Here is a 17,238-nt window from a genome sequence, read left to right as displayed (position 1 = left end):
TACTCCTCTTACCCTTGTGAAAATAAAAAAATTGGGGTCTAAAGTAAAATTTTAGTAAAAAGAGTTAAAGGTTAATTTTTTCCTTTCACGTTCGATTAATTGCTGTGAAGCACATGAAGGGTTAATAAACTTCTTAAATGTGGTTTTGAGCACCTTGAGGGGTGCAGTTTTTAGAATGGTATCACTTTTGGGTATTTTCTGTCATATAGAGCCCTCAAAGTGACTTCAAATGTGACGTGGACCCTAAAAAAAATGGTTTTGTAAATTTTGTTGTAAAAATGAGAAATCGCTGGTCAACTTTTAACCCTTATAGCTCCCTAACAAAAAAAATTTTGGTTCAAAAATTGTGTTGATGTAAAGTAGACATGTGGGAAATGTTAATTATTAACTATTTTGTGTGACATATCTCTCTGATTTAAGGGCATGAAAATTTGAAAATTGTGAAATTTTAAAAAAATTTGCCAAATTTCCGTTTTTTTTTTTTACAAGTAAACGCAAGTGATATCAAAGAAATTTTACCACTATCATGAAGTACAATATGTCACGAAAAAAAAAATCTCAGAATCAGTGGGATCCGTTGAAGTGTTCCAGAGTAATTACCTCATAAAGTGACAGTGGTCAGAATTGTAAAAATTGGCCTGGTCATTAACGTGCAAACCACCTTGGGTGGTAAAGAGGTTAAGCTGCTCTCATATTAGGTGGCAAAACTTGATGACAGATTCCCTTTAAAAAAAATATCCAAAAGATGTCCATATTTTCCTAACTCATATGGGAATTATCTTTTTTTTTGTGTGGATTTTTTGTCAATTAGTTGAAGTTTTTACCTACTCACAAGTTAGGTATTAATTGCTAGATCTGTGGGGGTTGCGGAGCTGTGCCCCCCACCTTTTGTGAGGAACTTCTATTCCTGGTTACATGGAGCGGTGGTCAAGCTTGAATAAAGTTGCAGTTCATATACTCAACCACTCCATTCAAGCATGGACAGAAGTCCTCTGCTCTGACGATGAGTGGGAGTCTCAACTTGTTATGACTTATCCTGTGGTTAAGCCATAACTGTATCTCACAGGAGCCCCTGGCTCAATTTCTTGTCCTGTCTCCTGGTAGAGCCCAAGGTTACATTTCAGAACCACATACTATAGCAAGTTACCACCGCTAGAAATTTCCTCCAATGACCATAATGAGATGGTATGCACAGTCACAACAATTTAAATTTCATAAACTGCAATATTTATTTTTACATTTCATACATTGAATAAACTAAAATGGCATTTCATCTATTCATAAAAGAAAGCTTGAAATGTAGATACTGAGATGCAAACTCCTGTATTGTGCTAACATTACAAGTGTAGCCTTTATCACCTTCCTTCCTGCATCAAATGCCCTTTAATGCCCATAACAAGATTAAAGCGAAGGCCCGCAGGGAATAATAGTCTTGATAATATTTGCAAATTGAAAGGAGTTGGCTCATTCACTCCATCTTTTCTTCTAGCATTATGAACGTGATTTATGTTTTTTTAAAGTAGGGTATGAATTTGTCTCTGACCTTGACTCAAAGATAGAACATAAATATCTCTACACGTGTTTAAAGTAAATTCTAAAATATTGGCACATGGCGTAGCTATCTATGTGACACAAAAGAGCAAAAATGTTTCATATATACAAAGTTCAGTACTCCTCCAACTTCTCAACTGGTGTCCTCCAGTGTTGTTAAATTGAAATAATTTTCATTTGGCAATATAAAAAAGAATTACTGAAGCATTTACTTCTGCTTTTCTTCAAGGTTAGCAAAAATGTATTTTCAGCCATGCTTTTTCTGGGTCCATATTCTTAAACTGAAACAACATATAAAGAATTTTATAGAAACGTGCAGCCTGCATTTGGATTAAGGCTTTGCTCAAAGCATTTTTAGGTCTTTTATTGGGTGTGATTGTAGGTAGCATAAGTAGGAACAATCAATGCAAGCCAATATTGTATAATGTCTTAGAAATGTGGCTTTTGTATGTGGTTTGTGTCATAAATAATACTATATAACTGTTTTTTTTCTGTAACAACAAAGCCTTAATAATACATCTTTCAATGGAATGGCAAGTTTTTGTTTTATTGCCCTTTAGAACATATGCAGGTTCTCCAGTATTCATAAAGTGCCAAATGACATTGCAACAAAAGTCTATGGTGTAGCCACCCTCAGGAAGCGTTTGTGGTACTATAAGTGGTAAGCCTTATTTTCAAGGTGCACTTTTGAAGGGTTGGTTGAAGTGAGAAAACAAACAATCCAGGCATCCAAGACCAGCACATCTAATCCAAATAAAATTATCTGTGCAGTTGTTTTTCAGAGCACCTAGACAAGACTTGTTCATTTCCACAATCACTCACTGGTCACCTTTCCTGCAGCTTCTTCTGTGACCGTCACAATAGGACTTGGCACATAATTAAATGGAGTAACTCTGGCTGCCCTACTGGGAGAACTGTGCCTGCTTGTGGGTAAGTTTACTACACCTAAGGCTACTTTTCCTGATTCAGGCATTGCTGTGGAAGTACCAGGTCTGTTTCTGCTTTCTATTGTGGGTGAGGTGCTAGAATTTGTCTTGTTAATAGTAAAATCCTCTGTCTGCACTACGGCATCACTTGTTTTTCTACGTGGCTCAATAGACTCCTCTGAAAGTGGTAGAGCGCACGCAGGCAACGTGCTTCTCAAAATATGTGGGATATCTTCATCTCTTATCCGTCTCCAAGTTGCTCTGCCTGAACCAGAAGGGCTGTCAATCCTTGGAACTCTTGTACTTACAGTTTTTGATGTGCCCTGGCCACCCCTACCTTCTGCACATGACCATGGGAGATTGATGTGAGGAGAGGAAGAGTACCTTTTGAAAGGTTCAGGTGGAGGTGGCATATTTTTGATAGGTAGGCGAGATGGACTTTCAGAACTTGTCCTTCGTGGAGGACGGTTTGGTGATAAGGGAACTTTAGGTTTTGAAGACTTGTGCACTTTTAGCTCCTCACATCGTGAGGAGCAGAGAAAAACAGCAGGTAAAGCAGCATTGCTTCGGGGAGCAACTCTGTGCTGTCGTTGTGATATAGAGAGGTCAGAATGCTGACGCCTAATCCCCCCTGCCGATTCCTTTATGAAGGTAAGCTGACGCAAGATTCCAGATTTCTCTGACTCACTGTTTCGCATTTGGTTAAGACGGCTGCCCTGAGCAGTGGGTCTTTTGCTAGGACTTTGTCGAGGACTTGTACTAATAGATTCTATAGCCAAAGGTGAAGGACCAGGTGGACCACGAGGACTTGGCTTTTTCATATAAGGAATTCGCACAGGTGATTTTTGTGTTTTATTGCCAGGACCCTGGGAGTTCCTTACTCCCACTGACTTTGGAGATGGTGGAGTCACTGGTGATTGTGCTTTCTGTGATGGGGTGGAATTTCTTAAGGAGCTACAAGTAGGACCAGTATTGATTCGAGCTGGAGGTGTAGCACTTCTTTTCGGTAAAGCCATATCAACTCCAATATCTGCAGACTTTCCTAAACGATGAAGACTTCTGGAACGCATACTGTTAGTGACTTTTGAGATTTCCTGAGGTGCATTATTCTGGTTTGATTGCTTGGTTGATGTTATTTTCTCTTGTGCAGGCATGTAGATCACTGTCCTTCCACGGTAAACCATGGGTATATTGGAAGATGATTTTTGGCTGGTATTAGCTACTTTTCTTCCTATATTACTTTTTGACCCTTCACTACTGCTTGATATTTGACTTGATGCAGAGATTTTAGAGCGCTGAGGTCTGTTTCGGTTTTGTTTATGCTGTCCATATAAAGGCTGCCGGGTTGATATAGAAGGGCTAGACATAAGTGAGTCTGAAGAAGGACCTCCGGAAATAGTTGAGGATTCCCTGGAAATAGAAGCAGATGCTTGATGTATCCAGCTGATTATGGAGTTAGCCCCTTCCTTGATTGCTTCCCAGTCCACACTGTCCAGATCAGACATATCGTCATTTTCTGCTTTGCTTTTAGTGACATGCAGAGTTTCCTCTCTGTTCTCATTATTCCTATGGTTATGTTTCCTTTTGCGAGCCGACAATCGTCTCCTTCTAGGCATCATTGAACTTGCACATTTTTCTTCATCTGATGTATGGCTGGGTGAGGATTCACGATTCCCAACATGATTACTGTATTTCCTTACTTGTAGCCTTGAAGGCTGCTTAATAGGTTTATCAATCATTTCTTGGGTATACATAGGCTCAAGATCACTAAGAGAGCTCATGGAAGAGCTGAGAGAATAGCAAGGCATTGGTTCATCCTCAATCAGATTACTAAACTGAGTAGTAGCTTGACCTTTTTTGTCTGCACGAATAGGTTCTTTGATTTCTTGACGTTCAGGGTACTTACATTTTTTTCTTGAGGGTTTTGATGCTTCTGTTTTCTTCCTTGGAGAATCTTTGCTTGAATTTACAATATTAATTTCATCTTCATAGAAACAGTAAACTTCTTCTTCTGTTGGTGTAGTGTGACAAAATGACTGGAAAGCTAAGTTCTCATGGGAATGTTCTCCTTGTTTTATGTCTAGTCTTCTTGGATGACTAGAAGAACTAGTACTTCTTTCAATATTTTGAATATAATGAGAAGGAAGATTGTGAAGTGCATCAAGGCTTCTACCTACGTCTGTTTTTTTATGTGTTTTCAACATAAAACTTGCATTGGAAGGTCTATTGAAATTGTTGCTAGTTTTTGGAGAACCAACACAGAAAATATTTTTTTCTTCTGCAAATGCTACATTTTCAAGGGAAATTTTTCTTCTTCCTTCTGTGTGATGATGACTATCTAACATAGTTCCATAGTCTCTAATTTCCATTCGGCTTTTCGGCCTATCTCTCTGGTCTTGATTTTCTTTAAAAGAATACTGAAGAGTTTCATCACTAAGAGAAGCAGCACTCGAGAAATTTACAGGAGTTCCCGCTGCTGAGTCTGTGAAAGAAGAATCATCATTAATTAAGTCTTTTTTAGAATGGAAAGTTTTTGCTAGCTGTGTATTAGCTGGAACTAACATGTACACTGGTAACTGGACTGGCTTTTTTGTCTGAGAGTTCACAAGATGTCCAGAAAGAACTGATGTTTTCATTTTACGTAACCTGGGAGGCATAGCTGAGTTGATGCATTCTTTTAAAATATCTATATCATCATCTGATACAAGTTCCATCTCTGACTTTTTCATAAATCCTAAAAGCCGTTCTTCACGGTTGTCTCCTTGTTTCTCATGTGCTACAAAGTTCAAACTGTTTTTCTCAGGAAATGGTGGAATAAGTTTGAGCTCAACATCTTTTTGAATATAATGTTCATGCAAGGGCAATGCACTTAGACTAGATGCACATGAGAAATTTTCAGTTGGCTTTTCCACGGTAAAATAAATCATTGAGTCAATATCCCTAGGAATCTGGAACCTTTCTTTGAAATCTGTTATTTCCATGAATTTTTTCACATTGTTTTCCCATTGGATATTAAACTGACTTGCTTCCTTTTCAAGGTGGATACTTGGGTCAAAGCTTGGTGTTTTGCTTCTGCTTGGTGGCATGGTCTGTCCAGGGCTGTCTGGCAATTCACTGGGACTAATTGTTCCACTGATCATCTCACTACATGGGTCACTTTGAATAGAACTAGCAATAGAGGGGCTCTCAAAACTACCCAAAGAACTGACAGAACTGCATCGGCTCATCACTAATGGTGTCTCCTGAATGTAGTTTTCTGAGGAGCTAGATGGAGTCATATCTTCATTCCTAGATGGTGAGGCATCATATGGAAAATGCTTGTCTGATTTTTTCAGAGGAATAGCAATGGGCTGAGAGATGTTGAGGGTGCTTCCTTCTCTCTCGACTGCTTTAGACTTGCCTGGTGTCCTCTTATCACCACTCGTGCAGCCACCTTCTTCTAGTATTTCCAAGGAAGAGTCACTATCTATCTCATTTTCACTGCGGCTTGGTCCATCCAGAAGGTTGTCTCCAGAAGAAAGAGAGGAAAGGGAGCTACAGCGGGAGAAACATATTGGAGTACCTTCTACTGCATACTTTTGCAGTGATTCCTGCTCTCCTGTTGAGGAGGAATGAAGAGAAGTCTTATCTAAAGGTTTTGAAAATGTATCAGAATTCTGTGATGAAAGCATCCATGCTTTCTTCTTTGCAGAAAGAGCCTGCTGAAAAATGTTGACAGGTAATCCTGACCCATTATTTGCTAAATTGTCAATACCTGAAATGTGCTTGTAAGATGGAGATAACTTTATAGTATGCACCAATGTCTCTCCAGAAAGTTTATTACTGGCATCATATACTACCTGCTCATTATTTTTTTCTGTGCTATCCATAATTTGAGCTCCTGGAAGAGAGTGTTTTCTTTTCCTCAGATCATAGAGTTCCTTTGAATCTTCTCTTGACGACCCTTGTTTCACATCACTTTCATTAGACTCCTTTCTCTCTGGCTTAATAACTAGTACATTTTTTAAATCAAGACGACTTGGCCGTTTCTGATACCTTTGAAACTCTTCCTTGTAGTCAAGTAAAGCAGCTCTGCTACATGGTCTCATATGTTCTTTTGGGCAGTATCCATCACTTGTGCTACCACTGTTTAGACTGTCATTAGAGAGGCTAGTGTAAGCAGTTTTTAAGCGCAAAAGTGCTTGAGCTCGACTTAAGTTATCTCTTCTCATCATTCCACTGTTGTCAGAAAATCTACAAGGAGAACAGGACTGAGCTCTGCCCTCATGTAGTTCATCTGAACCATATGGCCAGTCAATACAGTGATCCTCAGAGCTAAGACTGAAGCTATCATCAGAGGATGTGTGCATTGTGGAAATGTCTTCCACCAGTCTTTCTATTTTTGCTGCTGTACAAGTTGCCAGTTTCTCAGCAAGGATCTCATCTTGAGTCTTTTTCAACTCATGTTCATTGTTATCTGATTTTTCTGACTCTACACCCCTTCTTAATGAGGCAGTTTTTGACACAGTCTGTCCCTGGGTGATAGAGGAGTTAAAGTACATGGAAAGTACAGAAGAATTCCCTGTATCTGCACTGATAGATGTATTTGGAATTTCATCATCATCAAAGCAGCCAGAATCGGATGCATAATCTTTAACCAGGCTTTCTATGTGCCTTAAAGGTCCCTTTACTGGCTGAGATTTTAGCCCTTGTTTGTCCATAGAGTCAAAAGTCTCTGCTAAGTGCTTTGCATCAAGCTCAGCTTCTAGAGCTTTCTGTTTTCTCATGTAAAGAGATGGCATGCAAGACCCTGGTGAAATAACAGAAGCATCCTTGTACTTGAGAGGTCTGTGTGCCAACAAGTTTCTCAGGGCAGCCGCACTTCCCATGGCAATCATTTTGTGCTTGGAATGGATAAGATTGCGCAGCATGCTGACACCTCCCAAATCCCAAAGTAGTTCCTGGTCTTGAGGACACCTAGCAGATAGATTCCACAAAGTTCCACAAGCATTGCTAACAATGGTCAGGCTGTGGGATTTGAGATGCTGCAGAAGAGTCTGAAGACAGTTGTGATCACGCAGAATGTGCCTGTAAAAAAACAAATGAAAAAAATCTTTTTAGAAATTTAGCACAAAGATTCTTTAAACCTAATGAAACATGAATATTGTTGAAAGATATTGTGCTTATAGCTAGTAATATTTATAGCCATCAAGGTGTTGATGGTTATTTCATTGTCCAAAAACAATATATATGCAATGTAGGATGGCGGTAACAAGGTACCGTAGATCATCTTATTGATTTAATTTGTATTTGTACTCTATATTTTTGTTAGGCTGTGAAATCTTATAAAAACATTATTCAATACACAGCCAACTAATAATTTAAACAACAATACAGGATATTGAAAAAGGGGTTTCCAGGTGTATCGGTGCTCCTTAACGGGAATCTGTCAGTAGGATCAACTCTCCTAACTCGTCTGTATTGGCATGTTCAGGGTGGGCCATTTATATGGATACACCTAAATTAAATGGGAATGGTTGGTGATATCAACTTCCTGTGTGTGGCACATTAGTATATGGGAGGGGGGAAACTTTTCCAGATGGGTGGTGACCATGGCGGCCATTTTGAAGTTGGCCATTTTGGATCCCACTTTATTTGTTTCAATGGGATGAGGCTCATGTGACACATCAAACTTATTGAGAATTTCATAAGAAAAACAATGGTGTGCTAGGTTGTAACGTAACTTTATTCTTTCATGATTTTTTTGCAAGTTTATGATCACTTATAAAATGTGTTCAAAGTGCTGCCCATTGTGTTGGATTGTTAATGCAACCCTCTACTCCCACTCTTGACACGCTTATAGCAACACCGCAGAAGAAATGCTAACACAGGCTTCCAGTATCCTTTGTTTCAGATGCTGCACCTGTCCTGAGGAAGTGGTGTGATCACCACAAAACGCGTAGAAATAAAGTCTATTTTATCATTACATCGACTTGGATTCCTCTGGTACATAATTCTGACAGGCGAGCAGCGCAGTCTGATGCCCCATTCTCTTCACCCAACAAAGGATCATTGCTTCGGGGTTTGCAGCAGCCGCCAATGCTAAGTACAGTGGTTGTGTCTTACACAACCCTAATAAATGAGTGAATTTGATTTATCTTTCACATATATTCCTTTTATCTCGGATAAGACCCTATGTGCGCTCTATATTCCTTCTAGTTACCTTATGCCAAATTTGTTAAAATTCTCATGCTCTTTGCTTCTACCGTAATATGGAATGTTACCCCACAAATGTGGAGAGAAAAGCCGCAGCATATTTGCTACGTGTGAACATACCCTCAGGCCAGGTTCAGATGGCCATATGGAAAACTGCAGACTTAATTGGGTATATACACAACTCTGTGTGCGCTTCCACAGTATAGACAGGTGCAGGCAGGCCTGTATTTGCCATTAGGCTCTGGGGTCCGGTGCCTAGAGCGGTGGATTGGATTGCAGGGGGTGGCGCCTGGGTCGAGATGTAAAAAAATAAATTAAATCTCCCTCCTCCAGACTTTTTAAGAAAACCGGCGTCTTTCTGGAGGAGGGAGGGGGCGCGCCGCATTATTTGTATTTGTGTCCTTAAGATGCGAATACAAATGATCCTCCATCACGCCGGCACTTCCGGGGTCAGTGGAGCTCCAATCAGCTCCACTGACCCCACGTGGGATGGCGTGCACACACTGCTGACGTCACAGCAGCACGATGAGGAGACCTCATCACGCTGCCAACATCAGTGCAGAGTGCCACAGAGGAGAACAAACTGGAGCATAGAGCAGGTAAGCGGTCACAGAGCCAAAGATGCAGCCTGGAGGGGGGAAGTTATGGAGAACATGGGGGAATGTACGCTATGGATTACATGAAGAGGGAAGGAAGCTATGGAGAACATGAAGGGGGGAGGAAGCTATGGAGAACATGAAGGGGGGAGGAAGCTATGGAGAACAAGCGGGAAAGCACGCTATGGAGAGCATTGGGGTATAGGAAGCTATGGAGAACATGAAGGCGGGAGGAAGCTATGGAGAACATGAGGGGGGAGCTCGGCATGGAGAACATGAAGGGGGAGCTCAGTATCGAGTGGGGACAACATGAGGGGGCAGTAAAGAGGGGGATTCATGGAGTGGGGACAATGTGGACATCACAGCTCATATGGGAGGATGGTGTGGGTATAATTCAAAATGGGTAGGACAGTGTGGTGGTTTTCATTTATGAGGGGGTGGTGTGACTGTCATATTTCACTAGGGCAGACAGTGTGGTGGGAATATTTTATAGGAGAGAACTGTGTACCATAAGTGAGACAGTGTCGGGTAATTTATTGCGCAGGGAGCACAGTGAGGGACAATTATTTATTTAGGGGCACAACATAGGGGTTATTTAGGGCACAGCATGGGTGGGCATTCTTATTCAGGTACATCAGAGGTCCCCAACCGCCGGTCCGCGGACCAGGACCGGGCCGTTGGGGTTTTTCAGCCGGTCCGCGGGGAGAGGGGGCCCCTCCAGCCTCCAGCAGGGCCGCCATCAGGGCATGACTGCCCTGACTCCAGTATGGGGCCCGGCCGGTAGGAGCCCCCTCGGAGCCCCCCTCTTGTGCGTCTCTCTCCTCATGGGGCCCCCGGCCCCATGCTAAGCGCCGGGTCCGGGACATCTTAGCGCTGCGCTGCTGCGGCAGCACCTTCATGATTCCCCTGACTTCCGGTCATGTGACGGCGCCGTCACATGGCCGGAAGTCAGGAGAACCTGGTGTCAGCGATTTGGACGAGCGCCAGGATTCTGCAGGGATCGCATGGGGGTAAGTATAACAAGTTTTATTTTTTTTTAAATACAATTAACTAGGAGTGGGGGGAATGGGAGATGCACATGGGGGGAGGGGAGAGATGAGAGATGCACATGGGGGAGGGGAGAGATGAGAGATCCACATGGGGGGGAGGGGAGAGATGAGAGATGCACATGGGGGAGGGGAGAGATGAGAGATCCACATGGGGGGGAGGGGAGAGATGAGAGATGCACATGGGGGAGGGGAGAGATGAGAGATGCACATGGGGGGAGGGGAGAGATGAGAGATGCACATGGGGGGAGGGGAGAGATGAGAGATGCACATGGGAGGGAGGGGAGAGATGAGAGATGCACGGGGGGGTGAGAGATGCACGGGGGGGTGAGAGATGCACGGGGGGGATGAGAGATGCACGGGGGGTGGATGAGAGATGCACGGGGGGGTGAGAGATGCACGGGGGGGATGAGAGATGCACGGGGGGTGGATGAGAGATGCACGGGGGGGTGAGAGATGCACGGGGGGATGAGAGATGCACGGAGGGGATGAGAGATGCACGGGGGGTGGATGAGAGATGCACGGAGGGGGATGAGAGATGCACGGAGGGGGATGAGAGATGCACGGGGGTGAGCTGCACATGGGGGGGTGAGAGATGCACATGGGGGGGTTATGTTTACATAACTTTGTTGCCTTATGAAGGGCGGGGGGGGCCCCCAAAAATTTCTTGCACAGGGGCCCACTACAGTCTGTGTCCGCCCCTGGGATGAAGTAAATGCAGCTGAACAGCAGCTGTCAGGACAGCTGCCCTGTCCTGCTGCAGGGCGTGATGGGGCCTCAGTGATGCGGCTCCTGGCACAGCACATTATGTGGGGCTCCTGGCATAGCTCCTGGCGGGGACCTGGTCTACACTATATGATAAGTATGCACTAAACTCCAAATCCCTCCATTACCCCGCCCCCATATGACCAAAGCCCCGCCCACCCCACCCCCTCCTTGCTGGGCCATGGAAAAATGATCTTGCTTCAAGCCGGTCCCTGGTGCAAAAAAGGTTGGGGACCACTGAGGTACATTATAATGACACTGTTATTTTTAAGGTCACTGTTTTGGAATGTGCTGCAAAAGACCGGAGAAGATGTAAGCCTGCAGAGATGAGCTGTGGCTGTGAGAAGTCATCATGGAGTCAGGTACTTAGATCTAAGGTGCACGTACATTGGTCAGTTGCAGCCTTTAAACAACCGCTGAGCTGCTATAAGAAGCCGATCAGTAGTTGCTTAGTAACCTGTTTAGACAGGATGTGAACTAAATTTCATGAGCACAGAACGATCGTTAACATGATCATCCTGTGCACATAGAAAAGCATTGTTCTGAGCAGCACATGTGTACACAGGAGAACATGTTGCTAAGAACGATGATATATAAATGGAGTCTTTCTCCCCCAAAATGGCAATTATTCTGCATACACATTTATATAGGGGACATAGCCCAGGCATATACAGTTTTAACTTAGCTTAATATTTTATTTTGTATATGCAGATGAGGTTGCTTTTGTGCCCACTTGGCGTGGCGTATGCCTTGGTGCACCGTTACACCCTCCTATTTGCATATTAAAGCCATTCCCTTGTTATAATTGACAGAGGTCCTTTGGTAAGAGTAAGTGGTGTGCATTTCTGCGCTTGTGCCCTGATACTAGAGGAGTACAGTACCACTCTGACTGTCAATGTGAACGCGCACACAATGTGACTGTAGGCGCGTTCTGACGCCTGCTTGCTGCCTGCTTTTGGCTGCGGATTCAATGAGGAGGAAGGGCATTGAGGTGAGCAGACAGCACATCACAACGCCTTGTGCCCCTCCTCACTGAAGCCGCTCGCGACTTCCAGGTGCACCGAGTGGCAGCCGCAGACAGACAAGATCCTGGCGTCAGAACGCGCCCAGAGCCACGTAGTGTGCACACCTGCATTGACACTTGGAGCGTGCTACTGTGTCCTCCAGTCTGCAGACAAGTGAACTGATGTTAGCCTGTGTTCGCTCTTACCAACGGATCAGTAGTAAGACAAAGGACTGGCTTTAAAGGGAGCCTGTTACCAGATTTTCCCCATAAAAAGTATGGACAGCACCTATAAGCCCTCTGTTACAGCATTCTAGTATGCTATATATACAGTTAGGTCCATATATATTTGGACAGAGACAACATTTTTCTAATTTTGGTTCTAGACATTACCACAATGAATTTTAAACAAAACAATTCAGATGCAGTTGAAGTTCAGACTTTCAGCTTTCATTTGAGGGTATCCACATTAAAATTGGATGAAGGGTTTAGGAGTTTCAGCTCCTTAACATGTGCCACCCTGTTTTTAAAGTGACCAAAAGTAATTGGACAATTGACTCCAAGGTTATTTCATGGACAGGTGTGGGCAATCCCTTCATTATGTCATTCTCAATTAAGCAGATAAAAGGCATGGAGTTGATTTGAGGTGTGGTGCTTGCATTTGGAAGGTTTTGATGTGAAGTAAACATGCGGTCAAAGAAGCTCTCCATGCAGGTGAAACAAGCCATCCTTAAGCTGCAAAAACAGAAAAAACCCATCCGAGAAATTGCTACAATATTAGGAGTGGTAAAATCTACAATTTGGTACATCCTGAGAGAGAAAGAAAGCACTGGTGAACTCATCAATGCAAAAAGACCTGGGCGCCCATGGAAGACAACAGTGGTGGATGATCGCAGAATGATCTCCATGGTGAAGAGAAACCCCTTCACAACAGCCAACCAAGTGAACAACACTCTCCAGGAGGTAGGCGTATCAATATCCAAATCTACCATAAAGAGAAGACTGCATGAAAGTAAATACAGAGGGTTCACTGCACGGTGCAAGCCACTCATAAGCATCAAGAATAAAAAGGCTAGACTGGACTTTGCTAAAAAACATCTAAAAAAGCCAGCACAGTTCTGGAAGAACATTCTTTGGACAGATGAAACCAAGATCAACCTCTACCAGAATGATGAAAAGAAAAAAGTATGGCAAAGGCGTGGTACAGCTCATGATCCAAAGCATACCACATCATCTTTAAAACAAGGCGGAGGCAGTGTGATGGCTTGGGCATGCATGGCTGCCAGTGGCACTGGGTCACTACTGTTTATTGATGATGTGACACAGGACAGAAGCAGCCGAATGAATTCTGATGTATTCAGAGCCATACTGTGTGCTCAGATCCAGCCAAATTCAGCCAAACTGATTGGTCGTCGTTTCATACTACAGATGGACAATGACCCAAAACATAAAGCCAAAGCAACCCAGGAGTTTATTAAAGCAAAGAAGTGGAATATTCTTGAATGGCCAAGTCAGTCACCTGATCTCAACCCAATTGAGCATGCATTTCACTTGTTAAAGACTAAACTTCAGACAGAAAGGCCCACAAACAGACAGCAACTGAAAACCACCGCAGTGAAGGCCTGGCAGAGCATCAAAAAGGAGGAAACACAGCGTCTGGTGATGTCCATGAGTTCAAGACTTCAGGCAGTCATTGCCAACAAAGGGTTTTCAACCAAGTACTAGAAATTAACATTTTATTTACAATTATTTAATCTGTACAATTACTTTTGGTCCCTTTAAAAACAGGGTGGCACATGTTAAGGAGCTGAAACTCCTAAACCCTTCATCCAATTTTAATGTGGATACCCTCAAATGAAAGCTGAAAGTCTGAACTTCAACTGCATCTGAATTGTTTTGTTTAAAATTCATTGTGGTAATGTCTAGAACCAAAATTAGAAAAATGTTGTCTCTGTCCAAATATATATGGACCTAACTGTAAGTTCCAAATCTCCTTTGCAAGGCACAAAAAATAGCTTTTATTATATCCATAAATGGCGCAGTCCGGTCCGATGGGCGTCTCTGGTCTTGATCCAATGCTTCCTCTCTTCTTACGATCGCCTCCCTGTTTTATGTGGATGATGCATCCATATCATCATCACAGTGTGCCCCATTGCGCTCCTGCACAGTCGCACTTCTCTCTGCCCTGCTGAGAGCAGAGCAAAGTTTGGTAGTGCGCATGTGCTGGCTTTAACTACGTGTCATCAGCACTCTTTTGCTTTTCTTGGCTCATGCGCACTACAGTACTTTGCTCTGCTCTCGGCAGGGCAGAGAGAAGTGCGGCTGCGCTGGAGCGAGATTGGGTGACACAGTGACAATGATATGGATGCGTCATCCACATGAAGGAGGGAAGGAGGATGATGATTGTAAGAAGAGAGGAGGCGTTGGATCAAGACTAGAGACGCCCATCGGACCAGACTGAGCCGTCTGTGCCTTGCATGGGGGATTGAGGACATACGTACAGCATTCCAGTATTCAGTAACAGAGGACTTATACGTGCTGGCCGTACTTTACATGGGGAAAACCTTGGTGACAGGCTCGCTTTCATATTTAAATGTTGGGTCCTAACAGTGCACCAAGTCTTAGGCCATACCAAGAGTGCACAGAAGTGTCTTCATGTGCATATTAAATGTCGCTTTTTCAGCAAATATTACACAAAACTGTATATGCCTGGTATTAATTTAGTAGGGGCTATGTTCCCTATGTAAATCTTTATGCAGTCGAATTGTCATTAAAGGTATTGTCTGGTCTAAAACTACAAATCTGCAGTCACTCTATGTGACTGCTGACTTGTGAATCCTCACATCACACACTGCTTACTGTGAGGATTCTCCGGTGTCAATGTTGGGAACGGCAGTCATGTGACTGCAAGTATGTGATTTGCATACTTCCGGCCACAATGCACATCGCATACTTACTGTCACACAACCACAGTTCCCGATGCTGACACCAGAGAGTCCTCACAGCAAGTAGTGCGTGATGTGAGGAGTCACAAGTCTGCAGTCACAAAGATTGACTGCAGATTTGTAGTTCTAGACTGACAACCCCTTTAATGCTTCTTAAAGGGGTTGTTTCAAGTTGGAAAGTTATCCCCTCTGCGTGGGGTCGGACTCCCAGCGTTTCCGAGAACTGAAGCAGAGGTCGATCATCAGCACTAACGCTCCATTCTTTCTTGATGGGAGTGCGAAGATTACTGAACGCAGCACTCTACTGATCTTTGGGGTTCCCATTAGAATGAATGGAACAGTAGTGCGGATGCCTCTGCTCCATTCAACCAGGGCTCTTCAGGTCCCCGGTCCTTAGGATCGGTGGGAACCACTGCGCTTTTACCCCCAGTATTCGGAAAGTTATTCCATATTCTATGTATAGGGAATAACTTTCAAACTTGAGATATCTAAACTTTTGGGATTTTTTTTACGTTTTATGCCCATTCTGAGCATATCAGTGGGTCACCCAGTTCTGAGGCCCCCAAAGACCTCCTAAAAGACTGCAGCTCAGGAGACAGGAGAGCATACACACAGCGCACAGTGGATCCAGTGAGTAGAATTTCCTAGCCTTGTCCCATGAGCTGTGCACTTCTAAGAGGTCTTTTGAGCAATCGGTAGGGATCTCAGGTCCCACCCCATGATGCGCCTTCTCCATACTGAGCCAACTTCAGACTTACACCAATCTGCTGAGAATTAATGGCCCTAAAACATATAAGATATCTTCTAAAAGTTAAGTTACTCTTTAAATGTTTAATAAATCTCCTGTCTAGGACCAAGCAGTACTGTGATTCCCGTATGATCCGCAGTCTGTTGATGGTTGGTAACAACAAATTCAAGCATCTCTTTACCATTGTTTAAAACATACTGGGAGTTGTAGGTCAATGCAATACAATTGTATATGGGGCTGACCTGACACTACATTTGATTGCTGTACTTAGCTTGGCAATGTATTCATGTACTGATGGAGACTCTTGTGATGTATTACTATGCTGACAGTGATTGTGCTAATGTATTACTGTACTGATGGTGGTTGTGGTGATGTATTACTGTATCGACAGTGGTTCTAGTGATGTATTACTATATTGACGGTGGTTCTGGTGATGTTTTACTGCACTGACGGTGGTTCTGGTGATGTACTACTGTATTGTTGGTGGTTCTGGTGATGTATTACTGCACTGACAGTGGTTCTGGTGATGTATTAATGTATTGTTGGTGGTTCTGGTGATTTACTGTACTGAGGGTGCTTCTGGTGATGTAATCATGTAGATGTTGTAATCTTTAATTTATCAGACTTGATATAAAAACATTATAAGGTCAGTGTGCTGGATTAAAAATACAGCTGTCTAAATGTGTGTCACCTGAGCAAGAAATTGACTAAAGCCCCCATACACTATAGACAACTGTCCGATCGTTCGGCTGGCAGCTATCTTGCCCGACTCTCCCGTATACAGGATTGCTCACTCTGCCGAGCATTCCTGTGTTCTTTATGAGAACCGTTGTTGAACATCTCTGGCAGTAGCTTATTGTTAGAACTCTCCTGTTAGGTTTTTTCTATTTTGCTGGTCACATGACCTTTTTGCCTATTTAATCCTGCTCCGCCCTTCTGGCCATGCTGGACTTCATTGTAATTTCTATTCTTTAGCTAGCCAGGTTCTTTGTAACCTTTCTCCCTCAGTTTAGCTAGGTTCTTTTGACCTTTATATTCTATGTTGTGTGTTTGTCTTTTACTGCTACAATTTCTGCTAGGAGGTGTCCATCTTTCTAGCAGTCCCTAGTTCTTGTAGGGATCCCTCCCTCACATCTATAGGTCTTCGTTCAGACTAGCTGAGGACTTTAGCGGGTCTGATTGCAGGATCAGGTTCCCCGTTACATCGTAGGGATCTAGCTTAGTTCTATTGTAGGGACAGATCTCCTGTCTTTCCTTAGTGCTTGTAGCCTATCATAACAGTAAGTCCAGCCCAAAAATATCTCTAAGGAAAGACCTCCAGTTTCCATCATGGTGTCGATTCAGGATTTGGCTCAACGCCTGCAGGGACTCTCTCTGGAGGTGGCCGAGCTCCAACAACACGTGAGTAGCTGTTCTGGAGCGCATTTTGTGGAGCCAAAGGTACGATTGCCTGATTTATTTTT

At 43.3% G+C, this 17,238-nt stretch overlaps 1 protein-coding gene across 2 annotated transcripts in view; it reads right to left on the bottom strand.

The window, feature by feature from the left end:
• Nucleotides 1–1,902: 1,902 nt before the first annotated feature.
• APC2 (APC regulator of WNT signaling pathway 2) overlaps nucleotides 1,903–17,238 on the bottom strand; it is a 97,645-nt gene continuing 82,309 nt past the window's right edge. For both annotated transcript variants that reach the window (XM_073686260.1, XM_073686261.1), the window contains exon 16: nucleotides 1,903–7,544. In XM_073686260.1, coding sequence (XP_073542361.1) covers nucleotides 2,366–7,544 — 5,179 coding nt within the window. In that variant the 3' untranslated portion in view covers nucleotides 1,903–2,365. The remainder of the gene's footprint in view (nucleotides 7,545–17,238) is intronic.

This window comes from Phyllobates terribilis, unplaced genomic scaffold (genome assembly GCF_046119375.1).
Source record: "Phyllobates terribilis strain yellow unplaced genomic scaffold, ASM4611937v1 Scaffold_1__5_contigs__length_1240528914, whole genome shotgun sequence".
Lineage (NCBI taxonomy): Eukaryota > Metazoa > Chordata > Amphibia > Anura > Dendrobatidae > Phyllobates > Phyllobates terribilis.
The sequence above is the reverse complement of the archived record's forward strand: the minus strand, read 5'-3'. Positions and strand labels throughout refer to the sequence as shown.